At 40.3% G+C, this 25,151-nt stretch overlaps 1 protein-coding gene across 1 annotated transcript in view; it reads right to left on the bottom strand.

Moving 5' to 3' along the window:
• Positions 1-24,693, bottom strand: part of LOC114047265 (nuclear receptor subfamily 6 group A member 1) — a 45,331-nt gene extending 20,638 nt beyond the window's left edge. The window contains exons 1-5 of the mRNA XM_027868046.1: positions 24,690-24,693; positions 18,074-18,316; positions 5,302-5,357; positions 2,735-2,889; positions 182-406 (exon numbers count right to left, since the gene is read on the bottom strand). Coding sequence (XP_027723847.1) covers positions 182-406; positions 2,735-2,889; positions 5,302-5,357; positions 18,074-18,316; positions 24,690-24,693 — 683 coding nt within the window. The remainder of the gene's footprint in view (positions 1-181; positions 407-2,734; positions 2,890-5,301; positions 5,358-18,073; positions 18,317-24,689) is intronic.
• Between the last annotated feature and the right edge of the window lie 458 nt (positions 24,694-25,151).

Consider the following 25,151-nt stretch of genomic DNA (forward strand, 5'->3'; position numbering starts at 1 on the left):
ATAACAAATATTTTAACCTTAAGTCTCTGCCTTCCTTGCTCCCCAGTATCCCATTCCAGTCCCTGGAGTGTATGGAAAGAAATGCCAGATAGCTGTTGGGAAGCAGGAACCTGCGATCTAGTGCTGAGTTTCAGGCCCCCAAATGACCATCTCTCGGTGTCTCAGGTCATGAACCACTCACCCGTCTTCAATCAACATGGGTGTGCCCAAGGGCTCCAGGTCCTCAGCAAGCACCAACTGATGGATCAGGCTGTGGGACTGGGGGTCCAGGCTCCGGGCTTGGGGGGGCAGCAGAGGCGAATGAGCGGAATAGCTAAAAAGGTGCGGTATATACTGATAGTGTGGGGGTACCGGGGTACCCATGTATTGCTCCCTGAAGGCAGTGAATCCATTCAGCTCCACAGACCTACTAGAAGAGAAAAATTTTATCTTAATCAAGGCAGCTACAGGCTTGACCATCTTGTATTCACCTTACGCCACTTGAAAGAATGAAGCACACATCATACCACTACATTTGTCCTTGGCACCTGCCCAGGAAGGATACAAGCAGCCATGTGTGGTGAGAAGAGGTTTCAAATGAGAATCAGGAAGCCTGATTCTTAAGCTTTAGAGCTGAAAGGGGAAGATGAGGAAATTGAAACCCAAAGAAGGGAAAAAACTTCCCCAAAATCATGGCTAGTGAGCAGCCGAACTGGGAAGGAAGTCACTTAATCTCAGCTTGTCTCAGTTTCCTTCACTGTAAAATGGGGATAATAATAGCACCTACCTCCCAGGGTTGTTGTGAGAATCAAATGAGATAATAATTGTAAAAAGTGCTCAGCACAATGCTTGACATATAGTAGGAGCTATATAAATACTTCTTCCCTTCCTCTTCCCCTGTTGGGGGAAAGCTTGAAAATGCTATAGAAACGGAGGTTACCTCCTCACTCTTTCAATCTGAAGTCTCCCTTTGCTATGCTATTCCCCACACCTGAAATGGGCTTTGTCCTTACCCCTGCCTACCTCCATCAGTTGTATCTCCACATATTAAAATAATTTATTTCCTCCAAGGTCCTGCTCACGTGATATCCCTTGTGAGAATTAAGTCTACTTTCTTGGATACCTCTTGACCCTCGGGCTGGGCTGGCAGGGATCATCACCCGCCCTCGCCTCACATTTCTTAGAGTAAAGTGTTTGGGACCTCTCCTTTGCCTTCATCACCTTCTAACTTTCATTGTATCTATCTGTGGTTCCATCTTATCTCTGTAACTAGACCACAAACTCCTTAAAGGCAGGAACCATGGTCTTATTCAGCTTTGTGTCAATCACACTTACTCTTAGGACAATACCTGGTTCAGAATAAGTGCTCATAATTAATAAATGTTTTTTTTAACATAACAATAGTTTACATTTATAAAGTGCTTCCAAGTTGACAAAGTGCTTTCTTAAGAACAACCTTCTGAATTAGGAAGTACGAGTACTATTATCTAAATTTTTACAGATAGAGAAACTGAGACTCAGAAAAATAAAGTGACTTGTCCAGTGGGGTCATGGAGCTATTCAGGGGCAGAGTCTGAAATCTAAGTCCAGTGCTCTTTCCACTATAGCACAGTAACTTGAACAATGATAAAAGAAAGCTCTAATCTCACTTTACTTCATAGCAGAGGAAACAAACACAGAGCAGGTTAGATACTTTGTCTAAGGTCACAGAGAAAGTTCACAGGAGAAACCAGTTTCCAGCCTCTTATGAACTACAAAGTGGACCATACCATCTCTAATAAGAAACTTCATAAATTTTCAACCCAGAAATGCAATTCTTTCAAAATAAAGATTTCCAAGGAACTACAAACCCATAACTACAGATAACAAGTAGAGAAAGACATAGGATCCTGGAAATGGTCAAACACACAATGTTAAAGTCAGACAGGGCCTTAAAAAAATTAAGACTGTTAGAACAGAGACTATTCAAGTTGGAAGGGAGCCTAGAACAAAACCTGTTAGAACAGAGAATGTTGTTTATGTCAGTGTCTTTATTTTATTGATCATCAATGAAACTGAGACTCAGCAGATTCAAAGATAGAAGTGACAGAATCCAACCAGATTGATCTCCTGACTCATTATCCAGTGTGTCCCTTATACTAAATCAGGCCAAAGAAAATATATAAACACACAACTTCATTTTTTTTTTTTTAAGGTAATTGGGGTTAAGTGACTTGCCCAGGGTCACACAGTTAGTAAGTGTCAAGTGTCTGGTCTGAGGTCGGATTTGAACTCTGGTCCTCCTGACTTCAGGGCCGGTGCTCTATCCACTGCGCCACCTAGCTGCCCCCTATAGATACTTTTTGACAGAACCTCTAAAACTTGCTCCTTACTACCATGGATGTCAACAGAAAACCAAACGAGTTATTATCTTATAGACTTTTTCAGGGTATTGCAAATCTTAGCTAAACCAGGGGTGGGGAACCTGTCTCCGGGCTACATTGGCCTTCTAGGTCCTTGGGTGCGGACAAATTCTTTTATTAAGGGAATTCATTCTGTGAAGTTTGGATTCGGTCAAAGGGCTGCAAGTGAGGACCGAGAGGGCCTCGTGTGGCCTCGAGGCCACACATTCCCCACTCCTGAAGGACATTTTACCTCAAAATAAGGTAGGCAAAAGAGCTGCTAACTGTAGAGGCCCATTTCTAAAGACTTATTAGTCCAACATGATAGACGTTGGGAAAATAACAGGAAAGTACAGTCCTGTGGAGGCCCCCACCTTGAGGACAGTGTAGAAACTGGTGAAGGCTGGTTGCTTTCAGAAACTCCATGGCCAGGAGAACTGTGGTCGCTGTCTCCATTGGCGCTCCAGTGGCTTGCCTCTTCCTCAAATTCTTGCCCAGACATGATTCTTTCAATCTCCTCCTCTGATATCTTTGACAGGGAATGAGAAGCACATGTCATTATGGGGATGCAGCTTATAACTACAGAAACATAAGATGTCACAAGTAAAAGGGGCTACAAATGTCACCACATGGAATGCTGGGACTGGAACATTCAACACAGAATATCTGGAGCTAAAAGGGAACATATAATGTTAGAACTGGAAGGAACCTCTGAACATAGAACATCAGATGTTCTCCAGTCCAACACTGCTATTATTTCCTAGATGATTAAACTGAAGCTCTGATCAGTGAAATAACTTGTTAAAAGTCACAAAATCAGTTCATAGAAGAATAGACACTAGAACCCGACTCTCCCAAGCCCCAGCCCAGGGCTCTATCCACTACACCAAAGAATTGGCTGACATGAGTGGGGATCTTGTCCCTATACCAGTTGTATAGTTGGTTCCTGGGGTATTTGACATGGTAAAAAATGAACTCACTTGCTATTTATTTACACAGTTACTTCTTTTATTTTCTGGTCACATGTAGAGAAAAAGCAAATAATTTTTCTTAGGGGGCCTAGAAGCTATGGGAACAAATTACAAAGCATTTTATATGCCCCATCCAGACAAATGGTATCATCAATCAACAGGACATTTACTAGGTCCCCCACTTGCAACAACTTAAGACAAGGTGATGACAGGATTTATTGAAGGCTTTTCAGGGATAGAAGAACTTGCTCCATTTTAGAAGGGACAGCCCAGCCCCATCAATCAGATGGTGAAGAGGTTGGTCAGTATGTTTGGGTGGTGAAAAGGTTTGTTAGTATGTTTATGTACTGAGATGATAACAGACACCCTGGACCTAGTGGGGCCCCAATTGATAGAAATTGCTTTCATTGGGCATAACAGGCCACACTCCTTTTATCACACAATGCTAACACTAGAAGGGTCCTTAGAACATGGAACATTAGAGCTGTATGAACACTGCAGAATGGCAGAGATAGAAGAAGTCTTAGAACACTGAATGTATCCACGTGTGGTAGCACGTATCAATAAATCCCAGTTAGGAGGGAGGATGAGGACAGCTGATCTGAGCTCGGTCATTCTGAGCTGCAGTCGACTATGATGATTGGGTGTCCCCACTAAGTTTGGCATCAATACGGAGATCACCCATTAGCAGGTGGCCACTGTGCTGCATTAGGAGGGGTGAACTGGCCCAGGCTGGAAATGGAACAGGTCAAAACTCCTGTGCTAATCAGAGTGGTATCAGGCCAGTGAGTAGCCCCTGCACTTCCAGGCTAGGTGAGATAGGGAGACCCAGTTTTTAGGAAAAAAAAAAGGGGGTGGGGGATGGAAGGGAAAGAAGGGGAAGGGAAAAGAAGAAAAGGGAAAGGGAAATAAAGAAGAGAAAAGAGAATAGAGAATTTAAAGAACATAAAGTGCTAGATCTGGGATGGACCATAAAACTTACAATATTAGAGCTAGAGAGAATCTCGGAGATAATCTGGTCTAGCCCCATCATGTTACAGATGAGGAAATGAAGGCCAAGAGTGAGGAAGTGATCTGTCCATGTCACATAGCTAGCTAGGTCTCAGACAGACCCAGTATTTAAATCTAGGTTTCTTGGTTCCCAGTCCCATGTTCATATCAACACATGATTTAAAACCTATATATTAAACACAGGCAAAACCCCCTGATATATTATCATATAGAAAGGCCAGAGTGCTTAATTGTCTCAAGAGGCAGTATGGTACTGCAACAAGAACTACAGATTTGTCTGCAGAAGACTTGGGTTTGAATCCTGGTTTTGCTACTTATTACCTGTATCACCTTGACCAAATCACTTAATTTCTAGTCTGTAATTCCTCATCTGTAAAATGAGGAGGTTGAATTAGTTGATCTCTCAAGTCCCTTTCCGTTTCTAAATCCTATGATCTATACTTAGGAAAATCCTAATACAATTTGACTTACACAAAAAGTACTTGTCAGTGATGGTTATTCACTGGGGGTGAGGGGACATTTAAGAGTTCTCTTCATGCATAAACTTTCTACTACTGGAATTCACTATAACCTGAGGTGATGTTAAATATACCAGAGCTAGGCGGTTTTCTACTTCTATTTGCAATCAATGCTATTATATATCCTGGCACGACTTGAGTAGCAGTTCTGCTAATTTCTGAAGGGCAAAATTGCTTACGATCACATACAGATCAGATGATAAATTCTTAAGAGAGGCTTAAGAGTTGCTAGAAAAAAAGCTTTGCAACAAGACCCAGGCACATTATCTGTTAAAAATCTTAAGGATGTTTTGGGGGACAAAAGGCAACTATTCCACATACTCTGGCATGAGGGGAAACTCTGCCCCTGGCACAGATGTAGTCACAAGGCCTAGGAGTGAACAGATGGGAAAGACACATATTGCCCTTAGGAAGCCTAATAGGTAGGGGCATAGTACCAACCTGGACAGGCCCGATGCTTTTGTTCCTGCCCCCTGGCATGCCATCTTCTCTGATTGCTGAAAGGAAACAGATGCCAGAACAGTTAGAAACACATCTCCAGAAATCTGGAATAATAACAATAGCTCACATTTCTTTCCGTAGCACTTTACACTTACAAAGCATTTTCCTCATAACAACCTTGTGAGGCCAACAGTTCAAGAAGGTGGGAAGGACTTTAGAACATATAATGTTAGAACACACCACATGTAACAGAGGAGCTAGGAAAGGTCTCTTGAAGGAGGCAGCATTTGGGCACAGTGCCATGGAGAGCCAAGAGCAGGTTTCCTATTTAAATTCCCTCATATTTAAGAAGAGGGAACAGGGGTCCACAGAGAAATATATGGAAGTAAAGCAAAGGGGGAGAATTAGGAAGATTTAAAAAAAAATGGTTTGTTTAAAAACAAAACAAACCTCAAAACAAAAAGAAAAGGTGGCTTTTAATTTAGTTAAGGGATGAAATCTTCAATATTCTCTTTATACAATAGTTTATGGACAGTTTGTTTTTTGGGCAGTTGGTGGTGGCAGCAGCAAGTGAAGTTGGTAAGAAAGGTGGCCATTACTGTACATATTACTAGAATCAGGAGATAGGCTTCTGGGCTCTGAACTGCCACCTGCTACCTGTATGACCTTGGGCAAGTCACTCAGCCTCAACCAAGTCCCAGTTTCCTCTTCAATAAAATGGGGATAATATTTTAATTACATACTTAACATGGTTGTGAGGAAAGTGTTTCATAAAGTGTTTTAAAGCTACTATTTATTCCCAGTCTATAAAACTAGAAACTTCTTGAGGGCTAGACCTTATACATTTTAATGTCCAACATAAAAACAGATGCTCAATAAATGAATAAATAACCTTCTTTTACCTTTCCTACATTCATCAAATTTACCAGGATATTGCCAATCAATATAAATTCGTTGTTGTTGCTGAATTGTTTTTCAATTGTGCCTGACTCTTTGTGACCCCATTTGGGGTTTTCTTGGCAGAGATGCTGGTTTGCCATTTGTTTCTTCAGGTCATTTTACAGATGAGGAAACTGAGGCAAAAAGGGTTAAGTGACTTGCCCAGGGTCACACAGCTAGTAAGGGTCTGAGGCTGGATTTAAACTCAGGTCTTCCTGACTCCAGGCCTGGTTCACTATCCACTGTGCCAACTAGCTGCCCTCTACGCAGTATCAATAAGCAGTTATTAACCATCTACTATGTGCTAGGAATTGTGCACAGTGGTAGAGACACTTTGTACCATGTACAAAGTACCATGCTAAACACTGGTCTGAAGAATATACTGTAATGGCGGAGACAACATGAATAAGAAGCTGCAAGTTAGATGATCCTTGGGTTAGAGTGGCAAAATATGTGGTAAGGCCTTCTCTTCAATGTCAATCCACTGATAAAATCCTATCAGTTTCTGATTTTAAGTCATTTGATAGAGCCAAGGACTGTGTTGGTGAGAATGAATCTAACCTGTATCTGAGCAGGAATTTCTGCTATAAGGAACTTACTACCTCCAGAGGTAGCCCATTATTACATTTTTGGCTACTTCTGATTGTAATGAAGTTTTTTCTTCTTTCAAGGCAAATTCTAATCATCAGTAACTTCTGTGCTACTTCGGATTTCTGGGACCAAGGAAAATAGCAAGAATCCTTTTCAATACAACAGAAGCAGCAGCAGAGTATAGTCAAAAGGCCACTGAACTTGGAGTGGGCAGATTTGTGCCTGAATCCCTGTTCTGCTGTTCACTAATGTGTGTCCATGAGTGAATTATTTCACTATTGGGGACCTGTTTCTTCACCAGAAAAATGGGAAGAACAACTTTCATGACGTTTTTGTGGGAAAAGCATTGGTAAACTATGAAGCACTATAGAAAACTGATCTATTATAGCTCTTCAGACATTTACAGACAGCTATCCTCTCTGTCTAAATCTTTTCCAGGCTAAAAATTGCTAGGCCTTCCTTCTAATCAGGAGAACTAGAGGTTTCAAGGTCACTAAAAGTAACTTCTAAACCCTAGAATCAGACCTTCAGGGCTAATCCAACCCCTTGGTTTTATTTATGAGGACAGAGGCCCAAAGAGTTAAGTGACTTTTCCAAGGTCACAGAACTAGTAAGTGGGCAGTCAAGAGTCAAACCTAGGTTTTCTGATCCTAAGCCCACTGGTGCTCCAACCAGACCTGACCCTGAACTCTCCTGTGCTCATGGTTTTTGTTTCAACATGGAAGAACAGGTGCCCAATACTGGCTCCAGAGACCAGCAGACCATTCTTCTGTTTGGGAAGCTCTTATTTAAAATTCCTTTTGTGGAGCTGAAATGAGCTTCCCTCCAACTTCCAACTTTTGAAACTAACTTGTCTTGGAGACAGTAAGGGAACTAGCTCCTAGGCTGAGCTTCAATTCTCATAGAAGTATGATTATGCACTTAAGCATAATCGTATTTGGAGAAGGAAATGGCAAATCACTCCAGTATCTTTGCCAAGAACACTCCAAATGGGATCACAAAGAGTTAGACTCGACTGAAATGACACCACTACCATCACCACCACCACCACCACAGAACAACATAACTATGTATATAGAAAACGTGCACAATTTAAAGCCAGGGGCACAATGAATAGATCTGGAGTCAGGAAGAGCTGAGCTTAGATCTGGCATCATTCATTTTACTAGCTGTGTGACCCTGCCTGGGCAAGTCATTGCTTTCTAGAATTATTAGATCAATTCAGTTCCCCCAATGGTTCTTCCATGTACCCATCTTTTCATGACCCTTCCAGTACTGACTATTCCCATCTTTTGTCATCTTTGCCAATTTGCTGAGTATGAGGTCAAATCTCACAATTGTGGGGGCAGCTAGGTGGCTCAGTGGATACAGCACCGGCCCTCGAGTCAGGAGGACCTGAGTTCAAATCCAACTTCAAACCAGATACTTGACACTTACTAGCTATGTGACCCTGGGCAAGTCACTTAACCCCAATTGCCTAAAAACAAACAAAAAAAATCTCACAGTTGGCTTGATTTGTATTATTATAAGTGATTTGGAAGATTCTTCATATGGTAATAGTTTGAAATTCTTTTGAGAACTGTTTGTTCATGTCCTTATTTATGAATTGAATATTAACATTAATTCTTAAGTTTTTTAACCAATTAATGAAAAGAACTCCCACGTCCAGCTCAATAATTCTGCTTCTCTAGACTATATATACCAAGAGTTCCTTCAATTCACAGACAACCCAACAGCACCACAGGTACCCTGATGAGTAGGGAAGCCCAACTTTAGCACTCGCTCTCTCAATCTCTCTTATTAGAAAACTTTTCCTTTGGTAGCTACCTAAGTAGCTAGCTAATAACTCAATTACCAAATACTTCATTATGTAAAAGAGCTCTCAGGAGTAGAAAAAAGGTTTTTCATTTTGTAGGCAGCATGATACAATGGAAAAATTCCTAACTAGTTGTCAGGGGACCTGGATTCTGGTATTGTCTGTGTTACTAATTCGCTGTACTATTTTAGTCAAGTCATTTTACCCTCCTGAGCCTCAGTTTCCTTAGTAGTAAAATTATGAGATTAGACTGTTCAGATACCTTAGAGCTCTAGCATTCTGTGTTCTAAAGTTTTGTCAGTTCTAACATTTTAGAAGACCCTAGTCTCTTCCAGTATTAACATTCTTTGTTCTCTGCTTTAATACTTTATGGTTAAAGGTTCCTTTCAACTCTAACATTTGATGTATGTTTCAAAGTCCCTTCTGCCGCTAACATTTCGTAGTCTAGGTCTATACTAGCTTTAATGTTAAATGGTTTGGTGCTGCTAAGAGTGGATCCAACTAATGACCATTTTCAATCTTGCTTTCCTGGCAATGACCAGGAGATGTCAGTGTTTCTCTCTCAGTCAGGGTAACTGAAGCTATAAAAAGGCAAATACCGTTAGGTTTTGGTATCCTTCGCCAAAATGCAAGACATTGCTGACCACTCCCCTCTTTATAACAAAGGGAAAAAACTTAGCTTACCCAGCCTTCTCCCACAAAAAACAAAAATGTTTAGCACAAGAGGGAAAAAAAACCCCAACTTTCCAAACTTTTACTCTGTAAAACCAGGCAAACTATATAGCAGCTCCTAAAACCTAATAGCAAGGGTGTAGTGGTAAATGTTTAATAACCAGTTCTGGGGAGGGGAGGAGGGAAGAGAATATTTACATGATACACTTTTAGATTTAATCTGCATTATTAACATTTTCTCTCTCCTAAATTTAAACAATCAATAAAACAATAAACAATAAATCAAGCCCTGATTTATAACATTTGCCAATTTCTGAGGTGTAAATGGTATATCTTTAAGAAGGAGCCAGGCAGTAAATGGAAGTGAAAAAACTCAACAGAAACTAAATGACGGGAAAGGGAAGAGTGAATCAGTTGCAAAGCTAGCAAGATGTTGTTATAAGATGATTGAGGCTTTAGAGAGACAACCTGTAATAGCAAGAATACTAGACTTGGAGACAGGAGACTCAGCTCTGCCACGTACCAGGGACATGGCTGTGGGTGAGTTAGCTATCTCCCTCTCTGGGCCTCATCCAGACAAAGCCCTTTATTTAAAACAACCTTACAAAACAGAAAACACAATATTGTTATCTCAGTCTACAGATGAAGAAAACAGATGTCCAAAAACAGCAAGCATATTATGAAGAGACACTCTATTGCTTACTCTCGGTGACAACGGGAAAGTTATTTAGCCTCTCTGGTTCTCAGCTTCCTCTCTGTAAATGAGGGGTTGAAAGAGATGATCTGTAAGCTCTTTTCCAGTTTTAAACCTCTTGATTCCCTGATCAATGGGAGAGCTGACATGTTCATCCTAGTTTTCAGATCCCAAGGCAGTGTGATGTAGCCGAAAAAACACAGAATTTCGATCTAGAGTTAAAGGAGCTAGGTTTAGAACTGACTGAATGGCCTAATGAAAGATAGTGAAGGACTCTGGAGAAGTATGGATGCCCTAGGGATTTGTAGTTGCTTTCTGTCACTTCTTCCTCTGGGCCTTAGTTTCTTTGTAAAATGAGTGGAGAGGATTAAAAATGTAAGGGTTTTTAGAGCTTCAAATCCTATGGTTCTTAAAGTCCAGTGCTAATTCCAGTCCAATGCATTGGCTATCAAAACAAATCCAAAGTCCCCTTTTCAGTCACTAGCCAGTCTTATCAGAAGAGATAGGAGAAGGAACTCATCTTTATGACCTGTAAGAAACACTTGATGTCAGTCCCTTTAGGTAAATCAGTGACCCTGAACAAGAACAATGCATTGCCAAAGACTTTTTTATGTTCTGATGTTCTAACTTTCCCTGTGGGTGAAATTCATTGAGCATTGAATCTGGAATTGGTAGCACTTGGGTTCAAAACCTGACCAGCATTTACCAGTTGTCACTTAACCTCTTTAAATCTTGGTTTTCCAATCAGTAAAATGGGAATAATAGTTATAGTGTCTATCTCACAGAGCTAGGAGGCTTGAAATGGCACAGTATATGCAAAATGTTTTGTAAACCTTAAAGCAAAATATAAATATCAGTTATTGTTATTATTATTGAACCAAAAAAAAAAAAAGCATTCCATGAAGAACTTTTGTTGTCAAGCATCCAAACAATGGTGAGCTTCTGTAAGCCACAGGGAACAAGCCCAAGGAATCTGTTACTGGCCCTGAAATCCAAGACCTCCCTGAATTCCTTAGAGAAGTCAAGAAATGAACACCTGCAGGAAGTTTTAATAGGAGTCACACTGCCAATGTAAACATCCCTCTCTCTCAGCCCCCTTGTCTATAACATCATATCTTAAAGAAGTAGACGCATAATGTGCTAGAGTTTTAGACTTAGGGATGGGAGATCTAGTTCCAATCTGGTTTCTGACACTTAGTAGCTATGTGACAATCTCATTTTTTTTTAAAAGGCTACTTGACTAATAGCTCCTTGGACATAATATTCCTAGATTTCATCAAGGCTTCTGACGTAATCTCTCATATTATTCTTGTGAACACGATGGAGAAATATAGGCTAGATGACAGTACTATTAAGTTGACTGACCAAAAAGAAGAATTACAATGAATGAGTTGATATCAATTTGAAGGGTGGTCTTCAGTGATGTCCTAGGATCTGTCCTTCACCCTGGGCTAGTTAACATTTTTATCAATGACCAAGGATAATTATATAGATGGCATAGTTGTTAATTTTACAGATATGAAACTGGAACAACAGAATCAGATTCCCCACCAAAAAAAAAAATCTCTAAAAGCTAGAATTATGGGGGAGAAAAGGCTAGAGCAACAATTCCTATAAAGAAAAGTCTTGAAGGTTTAGTGAACTGCAAATACAATCATAGTTGGCAGTATCTGTTACATAGCAGCCAAAAGAAGCTAATGTCCCCTCAGATCTCATACTAAAAGAAGGATGTGATAAGCCACTGCAGTCTGACATGGTTAGACCACCTCTTCAGCATTTAGGTCTCTGCATCACATTTTTTTTTTCCTTTGGGCAAGGCAATTGGGGTTAAGTGATTACTTGCCTAGGATCACCCAGCTAGTAAGTGTCAAGTGTCTGGTCTGAGGCCGCATTTGAACTCTGGTCTCCCTGACTCCAAGGCCGGTGCTCTATCTACCATGCCACCCAGCTGTCCCTCTGCATCACATCTTAAGGAAGGCATCAGCATTAACAAAGAAGAACATGTCCAGAAAAGGGTGACCAAGATGCTGAGGGAAGTGGAGACCATCAGGATTAACTGAAGAGACTGGGAATGTTTGGCCTGGAGTAGAATATAATCTCCTTGAAGTTTGCGACTCTTTTTCATTCCACCTTTTTACTCTGAGTGTCTAGCATAGTGTCTCACACACAGCAAGCTCTTAAGAAATGTTTGTTGGATTGTAATGGAAAAGTACACCTCAAACTCTCTCAACAGGAAGGCTTATCACACAGATATTTAGGACCCAGCTAGAGCCATGACACAATTGTCAACTCCTTGAGAAGAGGAACTTTTTTTGTCTCCCTAGAAAAATACCATGCAGTCAGTGGATGCTCAATAATGCTTGCTGAACTGAGGTGAATTGGTCATAACATTAGAGGACAGAATTATATTTTTGATAGGGGTTTTAGAACAGTGTTAAAAGTGGCAGGGTTTTCAGAGCATAGAGCATCAGACGTTAGGGCAGGAAGGACATAGCTGCCCCAAAGCAGTAACTCACATTTCACAACTTTAAGGTTTACCTCTTTCTTCACAGCAACATTGTGAGTTAAAAGGAATCAGTATTTTCAGTCCCAATTTGTAGAGGAGGAAGTTGAGGTCCAGAGAAGTAAAAGGATATACCCATAGGTCACAAAAATTCTGCCAAATGGAGCTGGGATATGAACCCAGATGTCCTGACTCCAATTCTAATACTCTTTGTACTACATCAGCCTGTATCTATGCTTATGACAGACAGAATGTTCAAGTGGGAAAGAACTTTAAAACACATAAAACACATTAGCGTAGTTGAGAGTTAGTATAATAATAAGTGAGTCACTTATTAGATAAGGACTAAAGTACACTTACACTCTTAAAATCTTTGGCCCAACCTGGCCTGGCATGCATCAGGCACCATCCTTCTTAGGTTTGTTTCAATAATGGTGGTACCTTAAACCAGTGACAATGAAAACATGGCACTCCCAGATTCCATAGACAGTCAGCTCTTTTAGGGTCGTTCTCTGTCGTTTAAATGTCTTGAGCAAAAAGGAAGAGCCTGCTAAACAGTCCAAGGAAAGCAAGCATTCTATATATAAGAACTCTGGTAATGCTAAGAAGGGGAGAAAGCCAGAAAAAGAGGGCCCTCAGTAACATGACTGAGAACAACAATCAAATAAAAGCATTGAAAAAGTCCTTCAATCCTTCATTTCCCCTCACTCTCTATAGCCAACCAGTTGCCAAAGAAACCAATCAGTAAACATTTATTAAGTAGCTACTATGTGCCAGGACTGTATGGATGCTAAGAAAAGAAAGACAAAAGCAAAACAGCCCCTGGTTTGAAGGAGCTTACAGTCTAACAAGGGAGATAGTCCTGTCTATTCTACCTATACAGCATCTCTCCCATTGACCCCCTCCTCTCCATCCAAATGGTCACCGTCCTAGTTCAGACCATTATTATGTCTGTCCTGGTCTACTGTAATAGCCTTACTTGGCAGCACTGCCTCTAGTCTCTCTCCTCATTTGGTCCTTCATGTGAACTGCCAATATATAGTTAATGAATGTTTCTAATCATGACACACTTTTATTCAAAACCACACTTGATCCCAGAGGATCAAGTCCAGACTCCTAATTCTGTTGTTCAGGGATCTCTACAATTTTTTAGCACTCTTGTTTTCCATGATTTTCCTCTTCATAAACTCTGTGCTCCTGCCCAATTGATTTGCTCTCTGTCCCCTGAGGACCATTTTGCCACCACTCCCAGGCCACATTTGTCAGATGCTTACCCATTCTTTGAGGTCCCATTCAAAGGCCATCTTCTCTAGGAGGACTTCCCTGATCCTCCCCACCAGCCATAGCCAGAAGATATCTCTTTATCTCCTATGCACCCACATAGCATGATGTCTTTCCCTCACTGCAGTGATCACCCTTGGGCTTGCTCAATAGTTACTACCTGTGCCCTGATCTTTTCTACCCTACTACACTAGGAGCTCACTGGGGTGTGGGGAAAGTGAGAAGGAAGGGACATATCTTATGACTCCCTAAGGTCCTTTATAGTTTATAAGGGGTTTTATAGACCTGATTTTAGTAGATTCCCCCAATACCTCTGTAAGCTATTCTGTATAGCAGGCATGATTTCAGTTCAATTCAACAAATATTTAATTAATGCCTACTATATGTCAAGTCTTTGGGATACACAGACAAAACCAGAATAGGTCCTGATTGCCACGAGTTTACTGGGGCCTTGGAGGGAAGAGAAAGAGGAAGAGACAAGAGGTACACAAATAAATACATAAATGGTAATTTGAGGAGGGAGCGCTAACAATTGAAGGGTCACTGAAGCTTTCACAGAAAAAAGTAAAATCTGAATGAAGCCCTGAAGGAAGGTGAGGACAGCACAGAGGAGGAAGGATTATATTCCAGGTATGGGGAACAGCTTGTCTAGAGACAGAAGACAGAAGGTCAAGTTAGGGGGAAAAGATGAAAGAAGACTAGAAAACTGGGTTGGAGCCAGATTGTGAAGGGTTTTAAAAGACCAGGACAAGGGGTTGGCAATGAATCCCAGAGGCAATAAGAAGCCAGAGAAGATTTTTGAGCAAGGTGGTGATATGATGAGACCTATTCCTTAAATTTTTTTTGGCAGGGAAAGAGACCTGTGTAGAAAAGGAAGAAAGCAAACAGGGACATCAACTAGGAAGTAATTACAATGCTTGAGGGAAGAAGTGATTAAGACTAGGACTTGGGTAGTAAATAAAGGAGTGAAGAGAAGGGAAGGATTTGAACGATATTATAGAGGTAAAATTAATAAGACTTGGCAATAGATTGAAGTTGGGGCCCAGAGAGAGTAAGTGATTTGCCCAAAGTCTCTCAGGCAGCAGGTAAATGAGGCAGGATTTGAACTAGTCTTTTGGCTCTAAATTGAGTGTTCTTTCTACCACACCACAGCTGTCTGGGCATATGTCTTTATTCCCCTACCTATGAGGCCCTTGAGAGGAAGGATTATGTATCTTATTGATGCATTGATTTGTATTTTCGAAGCACAGTCCCTTGCAGATAGAAGGCACTTAAGAAATGTTTGTTGAGGGAATTACTGGCTGCCTAACCAGTTCCCCTGTAATGAATCTTAGCACACAGAATGTTAGAACAGAGAACATTAAACCTGAAAAAAAATTTACAACAGACAAAATGTTAGAGCTGGTAAGGACTTTAGAGCATAGACCATCAAGAACTAACTAAAAGGACTCTTAAGTACACAAGTTAATGTATATAGAAGGGACTTTAGAAAGCATTTGGGTGAGGAGCAACAGATATAGAAAAAGAAGTGATGCTCGAAAGGAATTGACTATAGACGTCTTGGACATGAAGAATTAGATGAGCAGTTTAGGAACTTCAACTCTCTCTAGGTATTGTAGGTGTTTTCTTTCTCTCACTCTATACTAACTGGAGCAGCTGATAAATATGTGAACTTCTTTAGTGAAAACTTCATCCTTCAAGAGGTGAAAGAGGAAACAATGGAAATACTTATTCGACACCTAATCCTAACAAAGAATTACTTTAGTAGAAAAAAACAGGAACCTTGGAAGACCACGACTATTTTATTAGAGTCTGTGCTAGGGAAGGAGAGATGGACACCCTAAATTGTGGGAGAAGATTTCAAAGATTCAGAAGTAGAAGCAAAGGCAAAGGAAGCTCGATCAAGAGTACTGAGAAGCTCTTAAGAACAAAATTCTGAGGGCCTAAGACAAATTCTTCCAATGACCAGGAAAAGCATGCATTGTCCCCAAAAGACTAAAAAGTGGGTTACACAGGCAGCTCATCAAATTCAGATTTTAAAAAGGCTGGCATAGAACATAGGAGTGAGTGTAAATAACTCAAGATAGACACAAAAGAAAAGCAGGCCTAGTAAGAATGTATCTGCATTGCTAATGTGCAGGATAAGCTGAGGCTAGCAAGGAAAATTAAAAACAGAAAGAAATTTGGAATGAAGGACAAGGAAAAGGATCACAGGAAGGATAATGCTGTTGCTTAGCGTAGACAGGCTGTTAAGAAAAAGCTAAGAAGGCGACAATACTCAACTTTTTATTCTGCTTTTATTTTCCAAGGAGAATGATCTTTGGATTGAAAAGGACAGATCAGGGGCAGCTAGGTGGCACAGTGGGTAGAGCATCGGCCCTGGATTCAGGAGGACCCGAGTTCAAATCCGGCTTCAGACACATAACACTTACTAGCTGTGTGACCCTGGGCAAATCACTTAACCCCACTGCCTAACCCCCCCCAAAAAAGAAAAAAATAAATAAAAGGAGAGATCAAAAATTATTCACAGGGAGTAAAAGCCAAGATAAATGAGGAAATGGTCCAACAGTATCTAGCAGTTCTCAATGAGTTTCAAGTCACCAGGCTTGTAAAAATAATATTTGAGAAGATGTAATTTCTGAGTTGCTATTATCAATCTCTGCAAGACAGAGAAAAGAAGAGGAGGTGTTGCAGGAATGAAGAAGGATAAATGATCCAATTTAAAAAAAAAAAAAAGGAAAAGTAGAACCTGTAAACTGGAGGCAAGTGAGATAGTTTTATTTCCTGGCAAAATTCCAGAACATATTAAAAAGATGATTTCTGTACACTCAGAAAGGGAACAGTGATCATTAAAAGCATGCCTAGCAGGTCATGCCAGATTAATTTCATTTCCTTTTCTCATAGGGTAGATTGGTATGGGCATAGCTTACTGAGATCTTAGCAAGGCATATTATAAGGTTTTGTATGCTATTCTAGAGTTTAAAATGGGAGAGGTAGCATGGTATAGTGGATAGTGAGCAGGCCTCCAAGTGAGGAAAACCAACCTTGTCTAGAGAGGAAAGCGCTACTTTGACATATAACTGTTGTGTGATTCTGGGCAAGTCACTTAATACCAGTTGGCTCTCTAAGACTCTGTTGCATAACAGTTGCTGATCTGCACTGGTAAAGTTTTCTTTATCCAGGTTCTTCACTGGGAGGCATTCCTGGTGCCAGTGAAATTGGGTAGAGGGAGAAGGAGAAAAGTAGATACAAAATACAGTAATGAATGATATGATGTCAACCTGGAAGGAGTTGTGGGTGCCCCAAAGATCTAAGCTTGTCCTTATACGATCAGATTTTAACCAGTGACATGTGTGAAGGCATAGATGACATACTTGTCAAATTTTCAGCTGACATGAAGCTTAGAGGGCTAGCTAACAAGTTGGACGAAAGTCAGAATCCTAAAAGATTTTGATAGGCCAAATTAATGAAGTTTAATAAGGATAAATGTAAAAGGTATGGCATAGATTCAAAATCAATTTTACAAATGCAGGATGGAGAAGGTATAGCTAGACAGCAGGTCTTATGAAAAAGATTAGGGATTTTAGTGGACTACAAGCTCAGTGTGAATCAACAGTATGACACAGTAGCCAAAAAAGCTAATGTTATCCAAGGCTGCATTAAGAGAGAGAATAGTGTTAGTGTAATCTGCTCTGGTCAGACCACACAAGAATACAATGTTCTGGGAATCAAATTTTAGAAAGGACACAAGATAAACTAGGGCATGGTCAGAAGAGGGTGGTCAAGATGATAAGAGGATTAGAAAACATGCACAATGAAGATCAGCTAAAGGATTGGAAAAGAACCCCTAGAAAGCCCACAAAGGTGTTGCCTTTAAGTATATGAAGAGTTGTCACATGGAAAAGGGATTATGCTCGTTCTGCTTGGTCCTAGAGGTCGGAACTGAGAATGGGGGTTACAAGTTGTAAAGAGGTACATTTTAGCTGGCAGTTGGAAAACCTTGCTAATGATGAAAACAATATCAAAATTGGAATGAGCTTTCCTAGGAGGTAGAAGGTCTTCAAGCAAAGGCTACAAAAACTATTTGTTGGAGATATCGTCAAAGATTCTTGGTCAAAGATAAGATTTGTAGTAGATACCTCTAATCCAGTTCTTAATCTTATCCAGTTCTTAAATTCCATAATTAGTACATGGCTCATGAGAACACAGGACATTGTGTGTTGGAAAGAACCTAACACTGGAAGGGGTAGCTGTGTCTTCACAGGGTTTCTCTTACCTTTCCTGTTCATCCCCATCTGCAGGCACTTGAGCAGGCGGCAATACTGACATCGATTCCGCTGTTTCCGGGACATGACACAGTTCTTGTCACGACTGCATCTGTATACCCGCTTATTACAAATGCTCCTCTTGAAAAACCCTTTGCAGCCTTCACAGGAAATGATACCATAGTGCAACCCTGTAGCTCTGTCTCCACAGATAAGGCAGGTTCGCTGTTCAGCTCGATCATCTGGAACAGAAACTAAAAAAAAAATTTCATGTTAAAAAATGTCCTGTGAGCTAAAACAAAGATTTAAAGACTGTGGTATTGCCACAGGTATCTTTACCCCATGAATCCCACCTGAATTTAAGGAAATGTCAGAGTCTGGTATCTACTCTGGGAAACTCGGAAACCTTATGGGAAAGTACAGTCAGGGCCTAGTCCAAGTTATACAAGAGACTGCAGAGTCTCTCAGAACACAGAATGCTAAAAGATACTCTTGAATGGTAAGTCGGGAAAGGATCTTAGCTCTCATTTAGCTCAGCCTTCTCATTTCAGAGACAAAGAAATGGATAGAGGAAGGGATTTACCCAAGGTAAGTAAGTAGCAGCACTGAGATGGGAAGACAGGTTTTCCTAGATCCCAGACACTGGCCAGTCTACTCTTTAGTTCAAAAAAAGCAATAGCTTAATAGCCACATTTCCCTCTCCTCTTCCTGTTAAAAGTGTCCATAAGCAGATGAAGCCAAGGTTTAAAAAAAAAAAAGTTAAGTGGCAAATTAAATAGCTACTCGAGGAAATGTAGGGGACAGAGTTGATCAAAATCCAGTATTGTTGCCCTAGTGCATTGTTTATCTGGTACATAGTAACTTTGGTACCTGAACATACTGGTAAAATTAAAATTCAACAGGTGCTTATGTGAAGCATTCAAGGGACTGAGTTTCATGGTAGGAGACATGAAGAAACAAAAAACATACTATCTGTCCTCAAAAGAGCCTATAAGACCTATATACTCTATCTTTATTGATACCTTAGGAGAGGCAGCTTAGGGTATTCAAAGCAGTAGGACATCAGTTCAATTCTGCCTCTAACACACACAGTCTTTGAGTTACTTACTGTGACCCTGGGAAAGTCACACAGACTTGAGTTTCAAAGTTGCTACCCTGTTTCTTATGCCAGTGAAATCAAAGGCCCAGTCTCTCTCCCTTTCACTAATGACACTTTATCTTATTTCCAACAATTATTGCTTCAGATCTTTTCTCCTTTCACTATTAACTCATTTATCATATTTAGAGCAAATGACTTTCATTAAAAAGCCTGAGGACTTCTGATAGGGATGTCCTTAGTTCCCCTGCTCTAGTCCTGAAAACTTCTCGTAAGTAAGTAGCACCTTTTCCTTCATCCTCTCCTTCAATTACAGATGAAGATATCCCCACTACACATTAAGGCTAATCTCTCTACCTCTGCCTTTGGTTCAATTTGCTCTATTTCCTAAAAGTCCTGATATGATGAGTAGGATGGTTTCAGAAAAACCATCTAAGACTTATATGAAATGATGCAGAGAAACTGAGCAGAACCAGAGAAACATTATACACAGTAACAGCAATATTGTAACTATGATAAACTGTGAAAGACTTAACTACTCTGATCAATACCATCATTCAAGACAATTCTGGAGAACTTACAATGAAAAATGCTTATCCACCTCCAGAGGAGAGAGAACTGACAAGTCTGAGTACAGACCTAAGCATATTTTTTTTCCCACTTTCTTTATTTTTCTTGCCTTTTTATTAAGTAACATGGCTAATATGAATATATGTTTTGCACAACTTTCCATGTATAATTAATACCACATTTCTTGCCTTCTCAATAGATGGGGGAGTTGCAGGAGGGAGGCAGAGAATTCAGAGCTCAAAAAACAAACACTACACCAAAATACATAATTAATAAATTGGGGGAAAAAAAGAATAAATAAAAGTCCTTGATCCTGTAATCATTCAATCTTCCTCACATAATTATTTTCTTTCTCACGCATCTTCAAGCCTCTGTGGAAATGTTTATTTCTCATTTGCCTATGAACATGCCTCCTGGACTCACTACTAAATTATACCCAATACACCTCAACTACATCAATACCTACTTTCTCCTTAACTCTGCCCCCACCATGTTACTGAAACTGCTCATTTTAAGGTCACTGATGACTTTCTATTCAGAGCCAATGTTCTTTTATTCAGCCCTCATCCTCCTTGACTTCCATGCAACTTTTGACCATCCCATTGTAGATGGTCTTCTCTCTCAGCCTGAAATACCTCTCTCCACCATTCCTTCTTTTTAAACATAATTTTATCTTCATAATATATGAGTGAAATAAGCAGGAACAAGTGATACCATCTATATTTTAAAGAGAGAAATATTGTGTTACAAGGTAAAATAATTGTTCGAAGTTGCCCTTAAGGAAATGAAAGACTATTCTCTTCATTATTTTTATATCCTGAACTGCTGACCACTTTATCTGTCTCCTTCATTAGCTCATTCTCACCCATCTCTACTTGCCTTTCTCTTTTCTCTGTACCATCCCTATAGTAATTTCATTAATTCCTACAGCTTCAGTTTTTACTTTTGCTTCTATACTTTTACACAGAAAATTCCTCAAATTTCATCTATGGTATTGACCTCTTGACTCTGAATCTGCTTCTTTAGTTTCTTTAAGGATATTACAACTTATATGTCCTACTGACATTCAACATATTTGAATTCAACATATTCAAAATTGAATTCATTATCTTTTCCCCTACATCCTGTACTGACTGTAGTACTAGAGGATAGTGCTATAGTCAAATTTGTAGGAATTTACTCAAGCAGTGGTTGAAGGATGGATTGGAGGGGTAAAGCTTGGAGACAAGAAGATCATTTAGGAAGGTTATTATTATAGTCCAGGCAATAAGGGTTTGAACTACTACTACAAGACCAGTGGGACAGAGAGGATATTATTTTGGAGTCAGAATGGAAAGGATTAAATTAGAAAGGTGAGGGAGGAGGAATTTAAAGATGTATTTATGATTACAAGATTAGGAGACTAAGGATGTACCCTCAAAAGAAATTAAATTAGGAGGAGCAACTGGTTTAAACTAGAAAAGGAATTTGTTTTTGACATTTTCTTGAATTTGAGGTGCCTCTGGACATGCAGGAAGAAATATCCAGCAAAGAGTTGGAAATGCAGGATTGAGATTCAAGAGAAAGGTTAGTGCAGGCCTGCACAACCTGTGGCCCAAGGGCCACTTATAGCACACCAAAGGATTTTGGGTGGCCCGTGAAAAATGTAAAGGAAAACATCTTCCAGTCACAGGTTGTGAATATCTGGGTTAGCTGTTGATCTGTAAGAGAATCATCCCTACATAAGTGGTAATTAGTATGTTATAAAACCTCAACTGGATCCTTACTCCTGCAAGGCAATCCTTATATACTTCGTTTATAAACTCACTCTCCCAATCTTTACAGTGTCTCTTCCAAACCTTTTCATTCCTCCTCAAACCTTCCATGGCCACCCCTCCTCACACCTCTTAGCTGAGAACTTTGCCTCATATTTGACAGAAAAAAATCGAGGCCATTCACTGAGAGCTCTCTCTTCTCCTCTCTTCCTCAATTCATAGTCATTCAGATAATAACCAAAACAAACTCTTCTATCTGTACATGTCAATCCATTCTATTCTGTCTCCTCCAACACATTGCCCCCTCTGTCATCCCCACTCTGTCACTGATTTTCAGTCTCTTCCTGTTTACTAGCTCCTTCTCTGCTGCCTAGAAACATGTCCATGCTCCCCTATCCTCAAAAAATATGTACTTGATCCTTTTATCCCAGCTAACTACTGTCCTATATCTCTACTGAGTTTTGGGACAAAACTCTTTGACCTCTACTCTCGTTCTCTTCTTAATCTCCTACAATTCAGTTTCCAACCTCATCATTCAATTGAAACTGTTACCTCCAAAGTTACCAATGATCTCTTAATCGACAAATCAATGACCTTTTCTCAGGCCTCAGTCTTCTTGACTTCTCTTCTGCCTATGACACTGTTGATCAATCAATCAATTAATAAACATTTAAGAGCCTATATGTGCCAGGCACTCTGCTAAGCACTAGGGATAGAAAAAGAAGCAAAAGATAGTTCCTTCAAGGAGCTTAAAATCTCATAGGGGAGACAACATGCAAGCAAATATGAACAAAGCAAGCTATATGCCATATATATCATATGTATGACACATAAGAGATAATTAAGAGGGGGAGGCCCTGGAATTAAGAGGGGTTGAGGAAGGCTTCCTCTAGAAGGTGGCATTTTAATTGGGACTTAAAGAAACCAAAGAGGTCAGTAGGTAGGGAGGACGGAAGAGGGAGAGTGTTCCAGGCATGGGGGACAGCCAGGGAAAATGCTTGGAGCTAAGAGATGGAATGTCTTGTTCAACAGTGTAAATGGATCAAAGAGTACACGTCAGAGAGTAAGGTGTAAGAAGACTAAAAAGGTAAGAGGGGGCTAGGTTTTGGAGGACTTTGAATGCCAAACAGAGCATTTTGTATTTGATCCAAGAGACAACAGTATCCTAGAGACACTGGAGTTCATTCAGTAGGGGAGTGCCATGACTGGACCTCTGCTTCAGAAAAATCACTTTAATGGTTGAATGTAGGATGGATTGGAGTGGGGAGACTTGAGGCAGGCAGACCCACTAGCAGATTACTGCAATAATCCAGGTGTGAGGTGATAAAAACCTATACTAGAGAGGTGGCAGCATCAAAGGAGAGAAGGGGATGTATTTCAGGGATGCTGCGAAGATGAAATCGACATGATTTGGCAACAGCTTGAATATGGGGTTGAGTGAGAGATAATGAGGAATTCAGCATGATTCCTAGGTCGGGAGCCTGAGGGACTGGCAGGATGGTGGTGTTCTCCACAGTAATGGTGGGGATTGAAGGCTAGGAGAATTGATCATTAATACTCTCTTCTCTTTAGGCTTTTGGGATACCTGTCTCTCCTGGTTCTTGTCCTACCTATCTGCATCCTACAGATCATGCACTCTAACTGTAGGTGTCCCACAGGGCTCTGTCATGGGCCTTCTTCTCCCTCTGTACTACTTTATTAGTGACCTTATCAGCTTCTATGGATTTAATTATCATCTCTTTGCTGATGATTCTCAAATCTATCTATCCTGCCCTAACCTCTCTGCTGACTTCCATTCTCACATCTCCAACATCCTTTCAGGCATCTTAAAGGAGATATCCAGAATACTTCTTGAACTCAATATGTCCCAAATCGAAATTATCCTTCCCCCCAAATCCTAATCCCTTCCACACTTTCCAGGGCACCACCATCCTCCCAGTCACACAGGCTTAACTAGGTGTCATCCTTGACCCCTCACTATCTCTCACCCTTCCACCCCTTGCTCCCCCCACCCCCAATATGTTGCCAAGGCTTGTTGATTTCACCTTTTCAACATCTCTCAAATATACTACCTTTTTTCCTTTGATCCTACAAACACTCCAGTGCAGGCCTCCATTATCTCATGATTGCATGACTGCAATAGCAAGCCGGTGGGTCAGCCTGCCACAAGTCTCTTCCCACTCCAGTCTATCCTCCATTCAGCCACAAAATGATCACCCAAAGCCACAAGTCTGACCATGTCACCCTCATACACAATAAACTCCAGTGGTTCTCTTTACCTCCAAGATCAAATGAATATCCTCTGTTTGGCATTGAAAGCTCTTTATAACCTAGCTGCCTCCCACCTCTCCAGTCTTCTTATACTTTGCATCCCCCCATATATTCTTCAATCTAATAACACTGTGGCCTCCTTGTCGTTTCATGAACAAAATATCTCTTGGCTCTGGGCATTTTCTCTGGCTGTTCCCTATGCCTGCAATGCTTTCCTTTCTCATCTCTATCTCCTAACTTCCCAGGTTTTCTTCAAGTCCCAATTAAAATCCCACCTTCTATCTCCTCCTTCACCCCTACTCTTATGAAGAGGTGGTCTTTTTCCTTGCCAAGGCAAACTCCTAGGCAGAACATGTAGACATGCATCTTTGATCCCATCCTATTTTCTCTGGTCGACTGCCCCTCATCAGTGTCTCTCTAATCATCCTCATCATCATCATCCTCATCATCCTCATCCTCCTCATCATCTCATTCTCTCCCTATCCACTGGCTTCCTCCCTGCTGCCTATAAATATTTCCATGTGTCCTCCATTCTTAAAAACCTACATTTGATTCTTACCAGCACAGCTAGTTTCTTTCTTGTATGTATCTTCCCCTTCTCAGCTATAATGCCACTGACAAAATTGGATATACTCCACTTCTCCTCTCACTTCAATCTAAATCCTCTGCAGTACAGCTTCCAATTTCATAATTCAATTTACCCTACTTTTTTTGTGTCACCAGTGATCTCTTAATTGCCAAAATTTAATGAGTTTTTTTCCCCCTTAATTATCATACTTCTCACCCTCTCTGCAACCTCTGACCATGCTGATCATCTTCTATTGGATATGCTTTTTTCTCTCGAATTTCATAACACTGCTCACTCTTGATTTTCCTACCTGTTCAACTCCTCCTTTTCAATCTCCTTTGCTAGATTTTCATTCAGGTCATACTCACCCATTCTGGGTTGTCTGTCAAAGCTCTGTACTAGGCCATCTTCTATTCTCCCTCTATACTATCATGTTTGTTGATCTCATCTACTACTGTGGATTTAACCATCACCTCTGCAGAAGATTCCCATTCTATATATTCAGCCCTTAACCTCAATGAGTTCCAGTTTCAAATTACCAACTGCCTTTTGGACATCTCAAATGAAACACAGAAAAAAAAAACTAACTCATCATATTCACCTTTCCCAATTTTTCTCTTTCAAACCCTATTTATTTTTTAAAATTCAATTTTGTTTTATTTCAGTTTCATATCTCTCTCCTCCTTCTACTTCCCTCACTCACTGAAAAAGCAAGAAAAATAAAATCCATTATAAATATGTAAACACATACAGAATAGATTTCCACATTAGACATTTCCAAGGGGAAAAAAAGCAAGAAAAAGGAATAGAAGTAATGCTGGATTAAAAAG

The sequence above is a fragment of the Vombatus ursinus genome, unplaced genomic scaffold, assembly GCF_900497805.2.
Source record: "Vombatus ursinus unplaced genomic scaffold, bare-nosed wombat genome assembly UNPS02014786.1, whole genome shotgun sequence".
NCBI lineage: Eukaryota > Metazoa > Chordata > Mammalia > Diprotodontia > Vombatidae > Vombatus > Vombatus ursinus.